Source organism: Lissotriton vulgaris, chromosome 2_1 (assembly GCF_964263255.1).
Source record: "Lissotriton vulgaris chromosome 2_1, aLisVul1.2, whole genome shotgun sequence".
Classification (NCBI taxonomy): domain Eukaryota; kingdom Metazoa; phylum Chordata; class Amphibia; order Caudata; family Salamandridae; genus Lissotriton; species Lissotriton vulgaris.
Window position 1 is genome coordinate 211,538,663 of NC_141687.1, and position 20,269 is coordinate 211,558,931.

General features: G+C 44.6%; 1 protein-coding gene across 6 annotated transcripts in view; it reads right to left on the reverse strand.

Annotated features, from left to right (window-relative positions):
- Positions 1-20,269, reverse strand: part of LOC147729852 (TATA-binding protein-associated factor 2N-like) — a 601,338-nt gene that overhangs the window by 259,823 nt on the left and 321,246 nt on the right. For 5 of the 6 annotated variants that reach the window (XM_086954762.1, XM_086954760.1, XM_086954759.1 and 2 more), the window contains 2 exons: positions 9,350-9,387; positions 8,818-8,850 (listed from right to left, as the gene is read on the reverse strand). In XM_086954762.1, coding sequence (XP_086810888.1) covers positions 8,818-8,850; positions 9,350-9,387 — 71 coding nt within the window. The remainder of the gene's footprint in view (positions 1-8,817; positions 8,851-9,349; positions 9,388-20,269) is intronic. The other variant, XM_086954757.1, reaches the window with a different exon arrangement.

The following is a 20,269-nucleotide window of genomic DNA, read 5'->3' on the forward strand; positions in this document are numbered from 1 at the left end:
GCCTGCAAAAACAAATATGCCTACTTTCTCGTCTTTACTAGCTTGTTATCTTTACTGTAGCTTCATGTTAGGGATGAACTTGCTATTCAATTCTATTGAAAATTGGACCATCAGAACATATGATGGAGAAAGAAATCTAATTTACATGAAAAAGTTACTTACCTTCACAAACTATATTTCTGGCTGATACGGAATCTACCTGCAGATTACACCTGTTGACTAATCCCAGGCGTAAGACTGGATATGGAAAATTCAAACTTTAAGAGCCTAATACAGACCCCAGAAGTGACGCTGGATGAGGTCACCGAAGCAATATAGCACCTACCTTAGTGTATCAGCGTCCGTTTCCATCCATATTTCCAAGCCTTTAAGGCGAGCAGATGAAGCAAACTATTAGGTGTGGTGCAGGGCCAACTCTTAATTGGGATCTTATTTAACCTCTCTCTGTACTACATCCATACAATGGGGAGGAGGGTGGGATCGGTGAGGAATCTGCAGGTAGATCAAGAATCGACCAAAAAGCAGGTTAGTGAAGGTAAGTAACTTTTTCTTCTAATGGATACTTCTGACTGCTGATTCCTGATTTTAATGGATTATTAATGTGTAAAGCACTCGATTGCCCTGCAGCGCCTTGGAGCTGCTTCTGTCTGGAAGTAAAGACTGGTTAGTTAGTAAATAAAGAGCCAGGTTTATAAGGATATCTTGAAGGAGAGGAGGTTAGGGCTCTCCCTCAGCTCCAAAGGAAGGGAGTTCCACAGTTAAGTGGTGGTGGCTGTTATGAAGCGTCTTCCTCTCCAAGTGGTTAGTTTAAATTTATGGTTGTTCCCAAGTTTAAAAGAGCCTCAATTGTTGAATAGATTCTCAAGCCGCACCTTCCCTAGGGGAGGGTTGATGGATGATTAGATGAGGAATTGTTGCAGCACAGACCTAACAAAGTGTCGATCCGTGTGCACCTCTGAATCTAGAAAACAATGCTTGACAAAGGTGTGCAAGGACACCCACATTGCTGCCTTAAAGATCTCTACAATAAAAACGCCTCTCGCGAGGCTGAAAACAATTACTTGGCTATGGTGGACTGAACCCCGATTTCCTCAAGCAGCTCTTTCGGTGCAAGAGCATAACACATTTGATATAAAGGATGGTCAAGGTAAAAACTAACTGCTCGTTGAAGAACCAGATGATAAAGTTCCTCCCGCATAGGATGGTGCGAGGAAAACGTTTAGAATGGCGATAAACAGGACCAAATGGAAAGGGCCAGCACTTTAGGAAGGTTCTAAACACCAGCTTGGCAGGGAAAAAAAGATTTGAATGCCAAGTCAGGAGCTCAAGACCAGCGACCCACTGGCCAGTTTCGTTGAAGTAATGACCACCAAAAAGATAGTCTTCAAGGTAATTAACTGTAAGTTAAGGGGCTGAAACAGAAACCCAATCAAAAAAGTTCAAACAATATTTAGGTCTTAATTGGGAATGCCAAAAAGAGTAGGAGGTAACAGATAGGTCATCCCTTAAAGGAACCTCATTGCAGTGGGGGATTTGAAAATGGACAGTTGGTCTGGGAGACATAGGAACAGTGACAATGTCATCAAGAACCAGTGCGCACCATCTCTGAGCCAGGAAGAGTGCGAACCTGTAGGACCTGTGGCAATCTGGCTTGTAAAGGAACCCCATTGTTGTCTGCACACACCTTGATATAAAACTGCTTCACCACCCAGACTACACAAATTTTGTGGAGGGGTGATACGCTGTGAAAACATTTACCTCCTCTATTGGTAATTGAGAGGAACCTTGAAGTCCCCACTTACTCTCTATGGCTGAAGATTAAGACATCATCACAAAAACCAGAGCAGAGTTGGCCACAGGATGACTGCACTGGTGCTAGAGATGCAAAATATTAGTGCTCAAACACTTGCAGTTCCACTGCTTGGTAACCACCATGCAAACACTAAAAACTTTACTATAGAAAGAACACTTAATGTGTTTCATAAAAATCTTATTCTGAAAGTTCAGAGTACTTCACAAGTTCCCCTACATGTTTTTCTTGTTTTAGTCCATATAAGAGGAGGAAGCCATATTACGGGTTCCAAAACAATGTCTTTATTTATGTTTCATCAATACTTCGCACTCCAGCCCAGCCAACACATTTTGTCCTGAACAGGACTTCATCAGGGTTTGAGAAATCGTGTATGACTATCTGGAATCGGATTAAGCCAGTATGAGTATGGCATTAAAGGAACAGTTTCTCCCAAGTGGGTTCGGCAGAGTAATGCAGACAAGCATGCAACTGTGCCGATACCGAATAACAAATCCAGTATTGGCGCTATTGCATGCTTGTCTGCATTATTCTGGCTCAGTCTTGGCAAATCATCCTCAGAACACGAGAAATCAAGCCTGGAGAGAAATTGTAGTGCACCAGAACGCTAGACCTCACATGAAAGCAATCCACAAGCTTTCCCTTAATGGATACTAGACAATCAAGTCCACTTAAGAAATGCCCCACTTGGCAAAGATGTCCAGGCCAACTTCCGGCAGACAATGCTACTCGTGGTCAGAAAGTTAACACCAGTTCAAGCTGCCGACTGACATTCAGAGACCCCGCCAGGTGATTGGCTGATAACTTAATCCTGGTGGTGCCCAACACCACCCCTTTAACACCTCTAGGACATGAGTCAAGATCCTACTCAATATCATGCACCAACAGGCATGCATGATCAGCAGTATACAGGAGCTTAGCAGTGTAAGGACTGGGAGCCTTGCACCTTCCATGAAGGATGAGATCATTCTCTAGATGCCCTGTATCCTCTGATAAGGAGGAAAGGCACGGAGAAAAGTGTCCAGAACAGACGCTATGAACAGGAGATGCTGGGAAGGCTGCAGGTCAGATTTGCGTATGTTTATTGTCGAACAACAGAGTTGCAACTGACTGAAGCGGATGCAGCACCAACTCAGGTGACTTAGCCTTGAGCAGTCAGTCGTCCAGGTACAGATAATTTGGAATACCTGATCACCTGAGATGAGCTGCATCAACCACCATCACATTGGTGAAAAGTCGAGGATCTGAAATCAAATCAAGAGGAAGTACTGCAAACTGGTAAGGGGTAGAACTCACCACAAAAACCTGCTACTTCTGAAGTTACTGCAGGACCAGGATATGGAAGTAGGCACCCTGTAAGTCGAACAACACTATGGAGTTCCCTGTTTCCAACGCTAACAAGGCCTGGGTTACATTCAGCATCTTGAACTTTTCCATCAGGGAGCTAGAGGTTCAGGACCCTGAAGTTTAGGATAAGATGTTGACAGCTGTCCTCCTTTAGAAGAACAAAGAATTCCCAATAGCATCTTTGTAACCTCTCCTGTTCTGGCTCCACAGCCCCCTTCAGCAGGAGCACTATCACCTCTTGTTGGTCTTGATTTTCTTTGGACCTTGGAGAGGGCCACAGGGGGCAGAGTTGGGGAGGGGGTAAAAGAAGGAAGAGCCTAGTAGTTAATGGTATGGAACCTTTCTATTATCTGAAGGACATACTGGTATGAAGTAATTGACTTCCAGGCTGCAAGAAAGGACAACGGGCCTGTCACAGGCCCTAGATGTGCTGGAAAGAAAATACAAAATAGGCTTGCATAGGCTGCGGGGGATGATGAGGAGGCAGGTTGATGAATAGAATCATTGTCCTTTGTCTCTAGCTCTTTCTGTATTGCTTGATTAGAGGGTTGTGGGGCTGTTGTGCCTGTGACTGGAGTGACTGCCGAAAACTAAATCCTCTACATAAGCCTAAAAAACGATGGCACTGTCTGTAGTCTATTTGAGCCTGAAGCTGCTGGAGGCCCTAGTACCTGGCTGTAACCTTGTTGGCCTTTCTCACTTACTCGCCATATAAAGACCTTGAAAATGGAGATCCATAAGAGTGACCTGTACATCTGAGAAAGAAACTGATGTGCAAACCCAGGAATGACAGCGGACAGCTAATGAAGCCCCCATGGCACACACCATTAAATCTGCCATGTTGAGACCTGATTTGAGGAAAATGCAGCATGCAGGAAGCTGGCTCTTTATGTGGTATACCAATAACTAGGTGTATCGTATAAAGAGTCCAGCCATTCCCCCAGACGTGTACAGGGCTCAATGTAAACCCAAAGTGCTCTATTTGTGGTAGTGTGGTCGAGCAGCCTTAGGCCTAACACAGAGGAGTGTAAGACATGCGTAATGCACACAATGACTAATAAATGACACACAATTCAAAAAGGAGATACACACCAATTGTATAAAAATAAGCTTCTTTAAAGATTTATTTTAAGACCAAGAGGTACGTTAAAGGGTAAGTACATTTTTAAATAAAAATACTTTCACAATTAGACAGAGCAATTTTGCAGTTCACCAATGTTAACCAATGGAAGGAAAACAAGAATGCAGTTTTTCAGTTACGTACATGACGTACAGATCCAGTCTTCAGGGTTTCAAGTCAATAACAGGCAAGGTTCAGGCTGGCATCAAAGCTGCACCAGCGGCACAGGGGTGGGTGGTACAGAGGTCTGATTTGGAGTCGGTGCCCACTGTTAACCAATGGAGGCTGGGGGTGATTGAAGATGCTCTGTTTACAGACAAGTAAAGTGGTGTTGGGGGCCAATCTCCGGGGGTTTAGACAAGCACTAAAGGGGCTACAAAACAGCACCAAATATACACCCTCAGCTTCGCAGAGGCATACGGGTGCAGAGTGGCGACGCAGCATTGGCCGCCAAATGCAAGTCAATGGGGTAGATCGCTCTCAGAAAAGGGCTGCAGGCTCTGGCCAAGAGTCCGGAGGAAGAAAGCCCACAGCTGTCAGGTAAGTAGAGATGCTCGGGAACGTAAGGGACACTGTTGGTCGAGCTCCCCAATGCTCAGGGGCCTCAGGTGTAGGGGTTTCCTTAGGTGTTGGAAAAGAGTTACAGGAGCAGGTTGTGGTCGGGGGGGGGGGGTCTTCGGTTTGAGGTTTGAAGGCGCTGAGGTGGAGTCCGGCAGGGGTTAACCCACGGTTGACTCTGGCTCAGAATCGCTAAGGAACCTCTGCTGGACCGGTGGGTCACTTGGACTCGGGCGTGGGTGTCCGGTGCTGAGGGGGGATAAGGAGGCTGTTTCGCGGTTCCTCTGGCTTAGTTCTTTTTCTTTAAAGTTGGTTTCTTCTGTATAGGTCCGCAGCCATGGGAGATTTAGAGTCTTTGTTGAAGGCAGGCAGGGCTTTGGATGTCGCTAGGCCTGCAGGATGAGTCGACTTTTTTCTGCAGAGGCAAAAGGCATCTGCCAAGGTTGGCGAAGTCACAAGTCCTTCTTTCTCTCTTGCTGATGTAGCTTTTTGGTGTCTGGGTTTCATAGGTCATCAATAATGTGCTTTCAGGGTTTGGGGGTACCAGATTTAGGGGTGTTACAGGGACCAATAGGTGTCTCATCTGGGGTGACAACACCCACTATTATGCCACCCTCCTGGGGAAGGGGCATGGCCCTAGTCCTGACTGGATAGGTCCCACCATTGTCAAGATGGTGGGCACTGAAAAATGTGCTTCACTTTGCCTCCAGCACCTGAGTGGTGGAGTTAGGGAGAGGGGGCACGCCTCCTCTTCTCACTTAGATTTTCCTGACTGTTCTCCTACCAAAAGTGGGGGTTTGAACCAGGGGCGGCCATCTGTTGCTAGCAGCAGAGGCTGGGGTCGCATTACTAAGGCGGCAAGGCCTTTGAAGCTTACCTCTCAAGCTGGGCTGTGTTTTTGGCCTCAGAACAGGGGCTGTCGACCCTGGGGTCCAGAAACATGTCTGGTGGTGGCAGGCGGCCTAAGGGCAGCCAGACACCACACCAGAGTTGGTAGGGTTTTAGAGGCCACCTCTGAGGTGCCCTTTGAGTACATGTTTTAATAAATCTAACACTGGCATAAGTGTGGGTTTAAGAGAGTTGTTTGGTACCAAACACTCCTGGGGGTCAGTAAAGCCATCATGGTGCTGGTAAACTCGAGATGTCGAGTTTCTAGACATGCACTCTCTATGGCTTCCCTAGCACGTACAATGTTAAGAATTGACTAAGATGTTGTAGGGGCATATCTGCTCATGCCCATACCATAGATATAGTGCACCCTGCCTTAGGGCTTGTAAGGCCTGCTAGAGGGGTGACCTACCTATACTTTAGGAAGTGCTGCTTGTCATGTCACAAAGGCGGTGTGACATACAAACTTTGTTGCTTTACTCTGCACCAGGAAATGCACGCTGCAGTGGGAGTTTGCATGGCTTGGGGAGGGGTCCTTAGGGGACCCTCTTCAGTCGCAATGCCCTAGGTACCGGGGTACCATTTACAAAGGACTTATAGAGGTGTCTGAAGTGCCAATTGAGGTACAGTTTTAGTGAAGGAGTTCTGGCACATTTTCCATACAAGAAGAGGGGGGCTGACCATGTCAAAAGAGGCCTTTTCTTACACAGCACTCAGATTTCAGCTCCATATTGTCAAAGGAAAAGACTTTCTTGACCTCAAGCGTCCATGCCCTTCTATTCTATCTCTGAATGAGCGGAGAGGATAGTCCCTCATATCTGGCCCAACGAGCAAGAAGCCTGGATGACTAGACTCTCTGGACACAGATGAGTTGACAGGAAGGGAGGATCCATTGGGGCCTGCGGATAGCGCCTCTCTACTTGCCTATTCACTGCCGGGACTGAGGCAGGCTTTACACATGTCGCCATGATGGGTTCCAGCAGGACATATTTAAAAGGGGGTAGATGCTCCGATGTCAGAGCTAAGGGCAGGAGTACCTCACTGGGGAAGGAGGAAATTCAGGTTTTTTAGTGCACAAAGGAAAACTCATCTCCACCTCTAGAGAAGCATCCAGACCCCTGGTAGAGGATACAGCAACTAATTGAGTTATTTATTCCACAGCTTTCTCCAACAACAAAAGTTCAAAGGATCCAAATTTGAGCAAAGGAGCTCATAAATCCTGTTGCCTCTAAGTCTAATGTTCCAGACTGTAGTTCTTAATCCAAGGGTCTCAGTAATTCCCGTCAGGACCTAGGCCGAAGTAGGGGCTATGTTTTGGAGAGAGTCTGCGCTACATGTGTCGAGTTGGTGCTAGAGGAGGTGACGCAACAGAGGCAGAGATGGCCTTGGTGCACCATACCTTTTTTTCTCTGAGTGTACTTACTACCCCAATACACTACCTATCCCTGAACCCTAAACAAACAGTACTACTACTACTACAATTCACTACCCACCCCTGAACCTTAACAAATCTCCTTACTAATCCTACACTATCCATACCTGAACAATAAAATACCCTAGCTTCCTCTAAACAGTATCCATCCTTGAACCCAAACAGCCCCTTACTCCCCCTCACTGAAACCTAAAAATTCCTTGCTACCATTAAAAACTACCCATTGCTGATACCTTAAAATTCCAAACCACACCTAAAAACAAATTAAAAATGAAAACCAATACTAAAATTAAAATACATATTTACAAGCGTTTAATATATATATCTCTCTCTTCATTGGAGAAAAAAGTTTAAAGTGCTGTTATAGTTAGGTGTTGAAATAGCAAAAACTAAAGTTTAAAAACCCAAAAAACACTGAGATTCACCAGTGCTCTCACTATGCACTACTTATCACCTCACATTACTTCACTCATGACATCTCAAATTAAATCACTGATGACTTCAACCAGTCATTGTTTCAGTGTCCTACAGAATTTGTAGACTTGAAGTAATTCAACCTGCTTCAGCTGTGGTCCAACCCACAGACCCCAAATCCACATTTCATTTCTTTTTAAATTATTTTTGGGTACTACAGTACTGGCGCTCAAGTGCCACCCCCATGTTACCACAGTATTATGCAAGCTTCTCACGGTGCTGCTAACATAGTATCGTAGTACCATCAAGTGGAAGCTCGAGTGACGGAATTAACATGGGAAATCATAGGTTGCCCCTCCTTCCCTTTCTTGGCCCCCACTTTTTGGATCACCATGAACCTTTCCAAGAAGGAGCTGAGGTAGATTACATTTTTGGGGAAAGGTTCCTGGAGTTTCGGGCTAACAGCACCTAAGTTATCTGCAAAACAAAAAAAAACACTCTTTCGACGGAACCCTGTGACCTAACTATGAAAACACAGTTACGACCAATACTATCCGAATTATGTTCAATATAGTTCATAGTAAAGGTAATCTGAACTAATGATAATTCCAAATGTATTAATTTATTATTAATTATATGCCAAATTTAAAAAAAGCATACTTTCCCCCGTTCTCCTTCAGCGAACAATGATAACCAAATGATGTTGCTACTAAGGATCCAAGGGTAGACAATTAAGAGTGACTTTGCATGCTGTTACCTCTTGCCATGTTTGATGCCTGTAATTGACCTACAGCTTTTCTTAATCAGTCCCAGCATTAGTTATTGGCCAGCTGTTTCCCTGAACTAGATCACACAGCGTAACCCAACACTTAGTTGCTCTAAGCTGTTGTTTCTCAATTTAGATTGGCCATAAAGATCAGGCATCACTTGATATTTAAAAGCAATAACCCCTTCAAGGATGTTTAGCACACTTATTTATATATTTGTCTGACATTTGTTTCTCAAATCGGTTATATTCAATGCGTTTCTTCACTACTGGAAGGCGTTTCTCTCTAAAAATCAGTACTCCTATTTTCAAACTTCTTCAAGCATGTTGTCTAAAAATATTCCATGAGTCAACGGGGTAGTAAAGCCCATTTAGAGATATCATTTGAACATATTTTTTGTGGGAATTCTGTTCTTTTGTTATTAAACCAGAACTTTGGTTCTTAAGCCTTAGTAATACAACCTTTGCTTCTTTGAGCTTACCAGCATCCGATCTGTGCCCATGATCTCTTTCACCTGACAGCGAAAAGGAACATACCAAGGGGGTACCGGCAAAGAAAACAAAAACACAACATTATTTGGTTGTTAAAGCTCCTCTCCATCTCTCCCCAACCCAACTGAATATTGATCTTTTGTTATCGAGCAGCTAATGATCCCTCAATATTACAGATATTTTCAATAAAATGATTTGCTTTCTGCAGTCCTTCTGCACTTAACAATATAAAACGAGACTACTAATTCTTTTCTTTAGCTGTTACCCACTCAATACTACCATTTGATAATGATGTAGCAAGAACTATAAAATGACGCAATCAAATAGCCAACAAAAATGCGGTAAAACTTTTATTTTAACTCCTTCCTTTTGTCCTGATTTCTCTAGTTTGATGCATTTCTCAAGCCCAAAGATTTTCCAACCACACCGAAAATCTAAAGTTGTTGGAATTTCTGATCTTGTTTTTATATTTTCCTTTAGATTCAAAGAATTGTCACTGAAACGTCGATACTTGGCACTTACCACCACCAAAATTTGTGAAGCCACCACGATCACCACCACTGCAGAGAAAAATTGAAGAAATGATTTTTTTCTTCTTCAAGTGCTGGATATCAAGTGATGCTTTTCTTGGCACACGGTCAGAGGAGAATGGCTGAAATACTCACTGGCAGAACATTTCCAGGGCGTCCCATAACATTGCTGCTGAACATGGCATCCAACTGTGTGGCTTTCATTATCCTACTGCTTCAGCAGTTATCAACATGCCAAACAAAGTTGACCAATTTCCACAAAATACTTCTACATTAAAGGTAAAAGACTTAAAGCCTGTCAAGCTATATGTGATGTTATTTTAACCTTTATAACCAAGGGGCACAGTAAAATAACCAATACAATAATGTAAGACACATCATCAATAATAATCTGAAAAAACGTGGACTAATTAAATGTGTTGATCAGAAAATTAAGCAATTTCTGCAACAGGTCAAATGAGTGGTTACGCTATATAAACATAATACAGAAAAGCTAGAATGAGTGGAGAGTGTAACTTGCATGAACGAACCGTACTTTTTTTTTTTTTTTAACAAGTGTGGTCAAATTTCCATAGACTCATACCAAAACCCATTAGACTTTTCCTACATCAGAAAGCTTACACTGGCCACAAAAAAGTTTATACTACACCAGTACTTATAAATAAAAGCTTGGACAAGTCTATGAGTGTGCGTAACTTACCAAATTTCACACAAACACTATCTGCAAATACAAGGCCCATCCCACCACCATGCTCTAATTTGGTGCATTCTCCAAAAATTAAACCTTCAGGTGATAATCGAATTAGCAGGTGGACAAGGATGGGAAGACTACCATAACTTTACCGGTCATATCTTAAATATGTTTAACAGTTCACTGTAAATACAGCAATGATAAGAATGATCTACAATTCTGTAAGCTCAATAAAGAAGTGGGATGCACAAACAAAAATAGTAATGGTGTGTTTCGATTTGCATAGCGTATCTGAGAAAGGGTGTGTGTGTGTGCGTTTACTGAAAATCCAAAGGTTAAAGTGGCAATAACACATGCCCTTCAAACTCAATGGACACGAGCCACTCTTTTTCTAACTTTTTTCTGGATCGCAGCGCCTCAAAAAGAAAAGGTATTAGCTGAGGGGAAACGGGGCACCTTTCCGATGCCCCAAAAAGGTGTAGGGGTCAGGGTACCACTACCCTGCCCTGTTATACCTTATTCTTACTTTTTTGTTTAATTTTCAGAACACATGGCCAGAGCTCCTTGAGTCCGGTAATGGCTGACGCAACATTTCTCTTCATGCTGTTGCCTGCCAATGAGAGTGCAAACTCCTGCGCAACTCATGGAAGCCTCTTCCCAGACTTCACTCCTATGGTTCAGGAAGCACAAACATAATTTCTTTCAGTAAAAAAGAAGCTGCAGAAACGATCAGTCAAATATTCAATGCCATATCCCACTAAATGTAGAGTGGTACTCTTTAGTAAGACTTACTTTGTTACGCAACGAAAGGTGGCACTAGAATACCTGGAAACTTGCAAAACAGCTGATGAGATGACAGAAAAGAGTGCGACCAGACAGGCAAATAGTCAGCGAAGCTGGAGACTGCATTCTACCTGTACCAATAACGACTAACACTGATGGTGTATTCATCAACCGCCACACTTGCACTTGTGGCAATAACACCTTGATAAGAACTGACTAATTCACTGGATTTTTGCCCCAGTTAGTCACTTGTAACATACAAACTGATATGGCTCTCTAGACCACTTCCTACCAGGGACAGCCTTAGCAGTATTCCTTTACACACTGACGCACATTTGCCACTGTTGCATGGGTGGTGGGTGGATTGCACTTTATCGATCTAGGCGGGATGAAGGGACGTTCTGGGAGGAGTGCCCCCTGTTTTCTGATAAAGTTTGCATGTGTAGGAGGTGAATTGATACACTTATTTATATATGAAAGGTCACCCACTGGATGCCCGGGTTGGACGCGCTCTCGGATTCCCTCAAGCGTTTAGCACGCAGGCCGCGGTTATGAACACTGCTGCTAGCCTATTGGTATGTTTCTTATTTGAGGAAAGAACTTTCGCTTATGTTTCTTACTGGCAATTGCAGGGAGAGCAACAACAGATCATACTAATGTACATGTCAAGAAAATCATATATTGGATTGAACTATCACTGGTGCACGGGAATGTAATACACACTCTCAAACTGATAAGCTGGAATGTACGTGGGCTGAACAATCCCTGGAAATCATGCCAAGTGCAGATTTATATGGACCGACACGGGGTGGACATCCCTTTTCTTACAAGAATGTCATAGGTTACCTAGAGTGCACCTGGAGACAACAGATATTTTGCATCATGCTAGTCTTATTCCAGGGGGAAGCTATACTTATCTGCAAAACTAGAAGCTTCACAATAAAAGAGCAGCAGGCAAACATCCAAGGCCACGGGCTGTCAGTGGTGGGACATATCAATGACACATCTTTGTTCATCCTTTACATCTACTCCGGACTTCTCTGATGACCTGATGGCTAAAAGTAATAAATATGCTGGTCTTCCTAGGGATTTTCTTGTGGCGCTCTCGATGAGCCGTGACCTTTCCCTGTTGATGCACCGAGCAACCCCCCAAGGAGTTGTGGCCCTAAGAAAAATTATTAAGTTATATGAGCTGACCGATGCTTGGAGAACTACGCACCCTCAAATAAAGATTAATACTTTTTGCCCAGGATAGGAGTTCATGTATTGACTTCTGGTTGGTGACACCTCAGATTATGGATATGGTACAGGATATCCGAATAATTACCCAGAATACTGATGGATCACTTCATTATTGCCCTGCAACTGGGCATTCCCTGCAAATTGCGGCTAAACAGAAAATCGAGGCTGAGGAGGGGTGAGCTGTGCCACCCAGTATTCCAATCTGAAGTGCAGAAGGTTTTTTACACTGCTTCAAATGTAATGAGGTGTCAGTGTCCATGCTAAGCTAAAAGTATTTTTCTGTGGTGTTTGCATATCCAAAAGCTCAGGCATCCTTAAATCACTTAAGTCGCAGCTAGATGCATTTGAAAGGGGCTTTCAAACAATTGCAGGTCGAATATAACAATTGTCGTGACCCCTCCCTACTAGAACCCTTGCAGGAGAACAGCGTAGATTTTCACAAAACAAATGATTGCTGGTTCTACACTGAAGAAAATAGGTAAAAATCCAAACACCCAGAGAGAGGGAGAGAGAGGGCAGAACATTAGCATGGGTGCTACAAGCAAACAGACTGCACACATAGCTGGAATGTCCAGTGCAGATGATGATATCAAGATGTCCACCACAGATATTCAAAAAAGTATTTCGAGACTCTTATAAGGGCTTATACTTTGCAGGGGAGAAATATGCATGACCTGACATAGCTGAATTTTTAGACAAGTAGCCTTGGTGTAGGTGGAAGTGGACATTCAGAAGTTGTTCAACTACCCAATAACGCTTGAGGATATTAATCTGGCAGTGACCAATGGGAAGGCACCGGGCTTTGATGGCCTCTGGGTAGAATTTTATAAAGAGTACATGGACATACTCGTACCGCGACTCCATGATGTGTACAACAAAGCAATAGCCAGGGGTGTGTTGTACCAGCGGATAATGGAAGCTGTGATCTCAGTCCTCCCGCAACGGGGACTGGACCCTGAGTTGCTCCTCCTATCGACCATTGTGGCTGAATGTGGATACCAAAATATTTGCTAGGATCCCTAGAGACTACAACTGTTAATGAAAAGGTTGGTATTTGCGGGTCAGGAGGGCATTGCACCACAGGGATATACATCAGCGCTTAATTTATGTACATTGATCGTGGCAAAACTATTAGATGGGTAAAACACATTTGATTCTTTTGAGTGGACTTACATGTGAGAAGGTTTGAGAAGTCTTGGAGCCTACTTTTTGAAGCTGGCAGAATTGTTTTACACAGAACCAGTGATGCGAGTGGCAGTAAAGTACTCCTAATGGATACATTTAAGATAGCCAGGGGCACTTGACAAGGGTGTTAGTTATTCCATTGATTTCTGAATTATCTGTGGAGCATATTGGCTTAAGGAATTTCACACCCTCAGGGGAATACAGGTCGGGCTGGTCCTGTGTTATACGCAGACCACATAATTTTTTCCTTCAGAAACCAGATGACAATATAAGCACAATCATTAGAGACATACATCGATTTGAAGGATACTCAGGCCTCCAGAATAATTAGAACAAATCGGAGATATTCCCATTTAGAGCCTGTGTTAATGCCTGGCAAGGGAAGTATCCGATTTTGGACGGGGTCAAATATCTAGGAGTTCACGTTACTAGGAATATGGGGAAGTTGGTAGGGCAAGAATCTGGTGTGGTACTTAAGTCATTTAAAGCATGAATAGACAGATGGATGAAACACCCCATATCGATGCTCGGGCAAATCTCCATTATTAAGATGGATATTGTCCCAAAATTATATGAATGCCTCAGTGACCATGTCCAGAGAATTTTTTTAGGCAACTTCAACAGTTGCTGAGCAGACTGATCTGGGGTGGGGAAACAACTCTGTATATGTTGGAAATTCTTGACACAACCCCAGGAGATAGTGGGTCTAGTGGCCCCGGACCTCCATCCATGTTACGCATGCAAGGTAAATGATGTTTCCCTGATGGCGTGCAAAACCTATGAGATGGAAAAATGTTTTAGCTTGTTTTTGTATTTCAATCTATCGCAAAGGTTAACATGATGATACAGGTATGTGAAAATGTCAGTTTAAATGAAACACTTTAAAATAAAATTTAAAAAAAACACACATTGAAATCCACCAGTTAGAGTTAATTCACCAACTATAGTTAACTCAAGCATTGGCACAGCCGATAATTCTGACTTTGGGAAGCATGTATTTTTTTTAACTTTGCTAGTAAAAGAAATATGCAAAAAATGTGCAAACATAAAAATATATTTAAAAAAATGGCCCAGCAGCCCGAGTACCCCAGCCCTGACTTTGAAGTACACTCTTTTGCAGATGGCTATGAACGTGTGATCAGGATAAATTCTGTCACTCAAAGTCCTAAATACCCAATGGATGAAGTGGGTTAACCCCTTACCTCATTTTGGAGGCTACAGACGCAGAAGCAGAGTATAAATGAAACTAGAACAGACAAATAATGAAGACAGTTCCCCAAAAGCCCCTCCTTATGTGTTGAATATGTATGGATTTTTATTATGACATTTTCGAAAACTCGAGTTTGGTAAAAGAGCTAGATTTATCCTTAGGTCAGACCTAAAATTGTCTTTAAATTACAATTAAAGTTAGTAGGCGTTTTGGATGGTATGCGTTTTTCTGTTCGCAGTGGTACTAAATTCATGTCATTTATTCATTTATTTCCATGAGTCCCATTAAGGTAAGACCACCCTTGAAATAATCTGCACATTTTGTAAACATAGATAACATTTTCACACCCAACATATTTTCTTCAATAACCATCTTTATGACAATAAAATTACAACACTAACAAAGTGCGTAAACGATTTTTATCTGTAAAGGACAAAACTATTATTAACAGGGCAATACGTTGCAATACGTAGCGGCTTTATTATGTAGTGAGGCAAAAAAAGTTACCATCAAAGAATTCCTGGATGAACTGTAAGCTGCAATCCTTTTCACTAAGAAGCTGCACACGTCATGAGGCAGACACACTCGATTAGTAGCAAAGTATCAGCCACTGCCTTCGTTAGGAACCTGTCTTTGGAAGTGAACCTTTAACAATGCCTTTAGTTCACCCCTTCACTAAGCACATCAGTGTGGAAGACATCAGGGTTTATGCCAGAGTTGGCGGAACAGTCTACCATGATATTCTATTCAAATCGGCTTTTTCGTCCTATTTTTAAGTACACCGCTGCATCTGCGGTACTGCATTCTAATTAATTCTATAGTAAAGGCTATATTGCGTAGCTATTCAAAATGAATCTAGAATTAATTTAAGCCTCGCATGCAGGCTTTCGCTACCTCACAGTAAACGTTTTTCCAAGCAGAAGAAATGGAGGAACTAACAAACCATCATAAAACAAGCATGTAGCAAGCAGGTTTCATGGAACTTGGAGGCCAAATCTGGACTCATTAGAATTAGATGCAGCCATTGAATACTACCTACAGGTATGCATAGAGTGTCCCACCTCTGTCAAACAGGAACAAATGAAATAGCCACCAATTCCACTTTACCCATATTACAATGGATCCTAGTTCACCTAGAGGGGACCAGATGCACAATAGCCATGCACAATAGAGAATAATATTCCCCCTTTAACTAGCTGATTTGTCCACCACAGATGGCACTAAAAAGGCTAGAAGTTCAACTCAGGAAGAAGCTTTAAGTTGCTAAGCCTTTTTTAATGAGACAGTTGAATGTATTTCATCACTGTTTCAGCTGCCTGCAGTTGGGCACACGCGCCTCCTTTCAGCAGTTCAATGGTCTATCTCCAGCAGTCATGCTGCTTGCTCTAAGGCCTTTTGAAATTGACAGATGAAAGCTGCAACACGATCATCCCCCAATGATTCCAATTTTCTGCTCTACCTCTCCACTTTAAATCACCCAAACACTAGGATGTGTCGTTTTATTTTCATTAGCTCTTATTTACATAGTCATCTAAAAGGGTTTCTTCTCTTGCACCTCTGCTCACCAAAGTATGTATCTTGGTCCCCATTCTTGGTTGGTTTTGCTCATTTTCCTCGACCTGCATGCAGGCTATACTTTAGCCTGTTCAACTGCAGCACTTAGACTCCGTTTCATGATATGTTTAACTTCATTATAGCAACTTTTCTTGATTTGCTTGCCTTTCTATTTCTCTGCCTGCAGCTGGGCGCCATCTTGGGGCCAATCCGCTTTTCAAGTCATGTGACCTGCACTGAGGTCTTCCACAGGATGTAAAATGGCTACTGCAACACATACGAGCAGATGACACACCTATTAGGTCTATCTAAGGCAAACCAATTTACATCAGACCCAAACCGGCTGGTCCAACCACACAAAATTACTATTCTGATGAGTTCTTGCGATTACTCCTATCTCTTTTCTGACCGTGCCAGCCATTGGATATTTTCAACCAAAAAACTTACATAAATGTTACCCGAAAAAAAAACACCTGATCTTCATTCCGTCCCAGCTATCAGTCACTAAAAAAGTGCTTGTCTCCGATATAGGGTTTCCTTATTAATTACCACTCAGTCAGAATCCGCTAACATATCTTTTTAATCAGCTTTTTTGTTACCAAACACAGATGTGATTGTACAGCGATCGTAAAGTCACATCATATGAGCGCACCTGGGTGGGGCGCTTCAGGCATCTTTTGCCTATCAGGAAGTTGTCACACAACAGTAACTGTTCTAACAACAATAAAGAGCCCTCAACCGCTTGTGAGAAAGGGATGGAGAAGGGCAGCCTGTGTCATGGAGAGTACAATGTGAGCATCAGGGTATTCTGAAGGTGTTAAATTGCCTAGCTTAACAGGAAATTCATGTGGGGAATCATGGGACTGTGGGTTCTTGGGCGTCATGTTTGAGAGGTTTGTTTGGATCTTCGAGTGCAGTAGAGAGTGTTTCGTTGAAAAGCTGGAATGCAGTATGGTGAGTGCAATGCACGTGAATTGAGGTAATCAGTGGTTTCCACCTTCCTGTGAATTTCTTTTCGGCGTGCGATAGGTTGTGATTTACTTATTCCACGTCGAAGGTAGTCAGAATCTATTGAACCAGAGAGCGATAAAAAAGGCTGCACCTTTTTTATCCAGATAGAGCAATAAGTTGCTTGGCTGCTTCCACCATCATTCCCTGTAATGTGTCTGTTTTAGTCCTTGCAGAGTACCAGAATCCACTACGACTGGATGCCCCAGTGTTCACACCAAAATTGTCTAACCTTGTACCCTTGTTTTTAATTATGAGTCTAGGCTAGAGTAAAGTTGCATGTGCTATGCCATATGTCACCCATTTTTTTATTGATTTCTTAGTGAGGTATTACTTATGTACTTCCTTCATGAGGACCTATAGGAGGGTGATGTTTTTTGTGTAATGTGAAGCACAAGTTACTTACCTTCGGTAACAATATATCTGTAAGAAACAGTAGTTAGTATTAGATTCCTTACCTTAGAATATCCCCAGGCGTCAGACTGGATCCGGAACCTTTTGTGGAGCAGTACCCCTGCTTGTCGGTAGGCATCGTCTGCGGCTCCGCGTCCGTCGTCAGCGTCGTAGGCGCCGGGATGACGTCGCCGGAGTACTTAGACGCGGCCCTCGCGCGCTGACGTCAGTTCTTATACACAGCTTTTCCGCGCCAGAAACGCAGAGCCATGATAAAAACCGAAACTAGGGCCCTGAAAGGGGATGACCTTAACCCTAGATATCGGTTCGCAGAACGGGGAGGATGGGTGGGGTGGTAAGGAATCTAATACTAACTACTGTTTATTACAGATATATCGTTACCGAAGGTAAGTAACTTGTGCATATGAAAGAAACAGGTTAGTATTAGATTCCTTACCTTAGAATAGATACCCCAGCAATACCAACACCGGTGGTGGGTCTGCGAACCAATAATCACACCAGAAAGTCCTGGAGGACGGAACGGCCAAGGAAGCCGTCACCGGCCTTGGCTGTCCAGGCAGTAGTGTCTTGCGAATGTGTGCAGCGAGGCCTACGTAGCTGCCTGACGGAAGTCCTGCAAGGGGACTCCCCGGCCAAGGGCAGTAGTAGCGCCGTGGCCGGTGTGGAATGGGCTCTCAGCCCAATAGGAGGCTCCTTTTTAGCCAAAGAGTAGCATACCTTGATGCACAACACAACCCACCGAGAGATGGTCCGCTTGTGCACCGCCCGACCTTTCTTAGCACCCACGTAACCAACAAAGAGTTGGTCATCCACCCGGAACTGGCGTGTGCGATCCAAATAGAATGTGAGCGCACGTTTTGGGTCCAGACGGTGGAGCCACTCTTCCTCTTTAGAGGGATGCGGAGGCGGAAAGAAGGTGGGCAAGGTGATGGACTGCCCGATGTCGAAGGCTGTGACTACTTTGGGCAGGAAAGAGGGTCTTGTCCGCAACACAACCTTGTCCGGATGGACAGAAAGGAAGGGAGGCTTGGATGAAGGAGCCTAGAGCTCACTCACTCTCCTGGCAAAGGTGATGGCAACCAGGAAAGCAGTCTTAAGGGTAAGAAGACGGAGAGGACAGTTATGAAGTGGCTCGAAGGGAGCGCACATCAGAAAAGTAAGTAAAAGGTTCAAGAGCCACTGAGGCATCACAATACTAACAGGGGGGAACATATGAGTGATACCCTTTAAGAATCTGTTAACAACCGGGGACTTGAACAAAGAAGGCTGGTCTGGTAGCCTTAAGAAGGCGGAAAGGGCAGAAAGGTAGCCCTTGATAGTGCCTAGAGCAGAGCCCTGCTGGGCAAGAGAAAGAAGGAAGAGGAGAACCTCAGAAAGAGGGGCAGAAAGGGGATCCACAGCCATTAATGTGCAACATGCCACAAACTATTTCCACCTGCAGGCGTATACCGACTTTGTGGAGGGACGCCTGACTGCCAGAATGACATCACAAACTTCAGGAGGCAAGTCAAATGGCCTCAACTGTCACCGCTCAATCTCCAAACATGGAGGTGGAGACTGGACAGGTTCGGGTGGAGGACCGTCCGCTACTGCTGCGACAGAAGGTCCGCCTGAAGAGGCAGACAAATCGGGGGATCGACAGACATACTGAGTAGCTTGGGATACCAGTATCTTTGTGCCCAGCCCGGAGCCATAAGGATAACTTGGGCCCGGTCGCGCCTGATCTTCTTCAGCACTCTGGGCAGAAGTGGTATAGGCGGAAAGGCGTAAAACAGACCGCAGCTCCACTCGCGATGAAAAGCGTCTCCGAGCGAGTGCCGCCTTGGAAATTCCAACGCGCAGAACTGATGACATTGCGCGTTCCCTTCTGTGGTGAATAGATCTAACCAAAGCTCTCCCCACTGCTGAAAGAGGCCTTGCGCCACGTCCGAGTTCAGACGCCATTCGTGATCCATAATGCACCGACGGCCGAGTTCGTCCACTCTGGCGTTCAGAGAACCTGCCAGGTGTTGAACTACTAGGGTCACGCCCTGATGTTCCAGCCACTGCCAGAGGCGCAGAGCCTCCTGGCATAGGGTCCACGACCCCACCCGCCCTGTTTGTTGCAGTACCACATGGCGGTGGTGTTGTCCGAGAACACCTGCACTACACTCCCCCGGACAGAGGGGAGGAATGCCTTCAGTGCAAGCCGGAGGGCCCGCACCTCCAGAAGGTTGATGTGGAGCCGGGACTCCACCGGAGACCAGAGGTCTCTGATCTCCGCCTCTCCCATGTGACCTCCCCAGCCCAGGAGGGACGCGTCCGTCACAACTACGTGCTCCGGTTGGGGTAAGGAGAGGGATCTGCCGCTGACCCAATCGCGGTCCGTGAGCCACCACTGCAACTGTCTTGCAGTGCCCTTCGAGATCAAGACATGGTCGGACAGGTTGCCCTGATAATGGGCCCACTGAAACTTCAGGTCCCACTGCAGAGCCCGCATCCGCCACCTGGCGTGTTGCACCAGAAGGATGCAGGAGGCCATCAGCCCCAGAAGCTGCAGCGTCAACCTGACTGAGACTCGGGACAACAGCTGAAAGATCGGAATCAGAGCCTGAATATCCCGAACCCGCTGTTCGGAGGATAAACCAGAAACTGCGCCGAGTCCAGAACCGCTCCAAAAAAGAGGAGCTTCTGAAAGGGGCACAGGTGTGACTTTGGCACATTGATGGAGAACCCCAGCAGGTGCAGGAGGTCGGCCGTAGTCTGGAGGTGGCTGACGACTGTCCGGGGCGAGCCAGCCTTCAACAACCAGTCGTCGAGGTAGGGGAAGACTGAAACCCCTAACC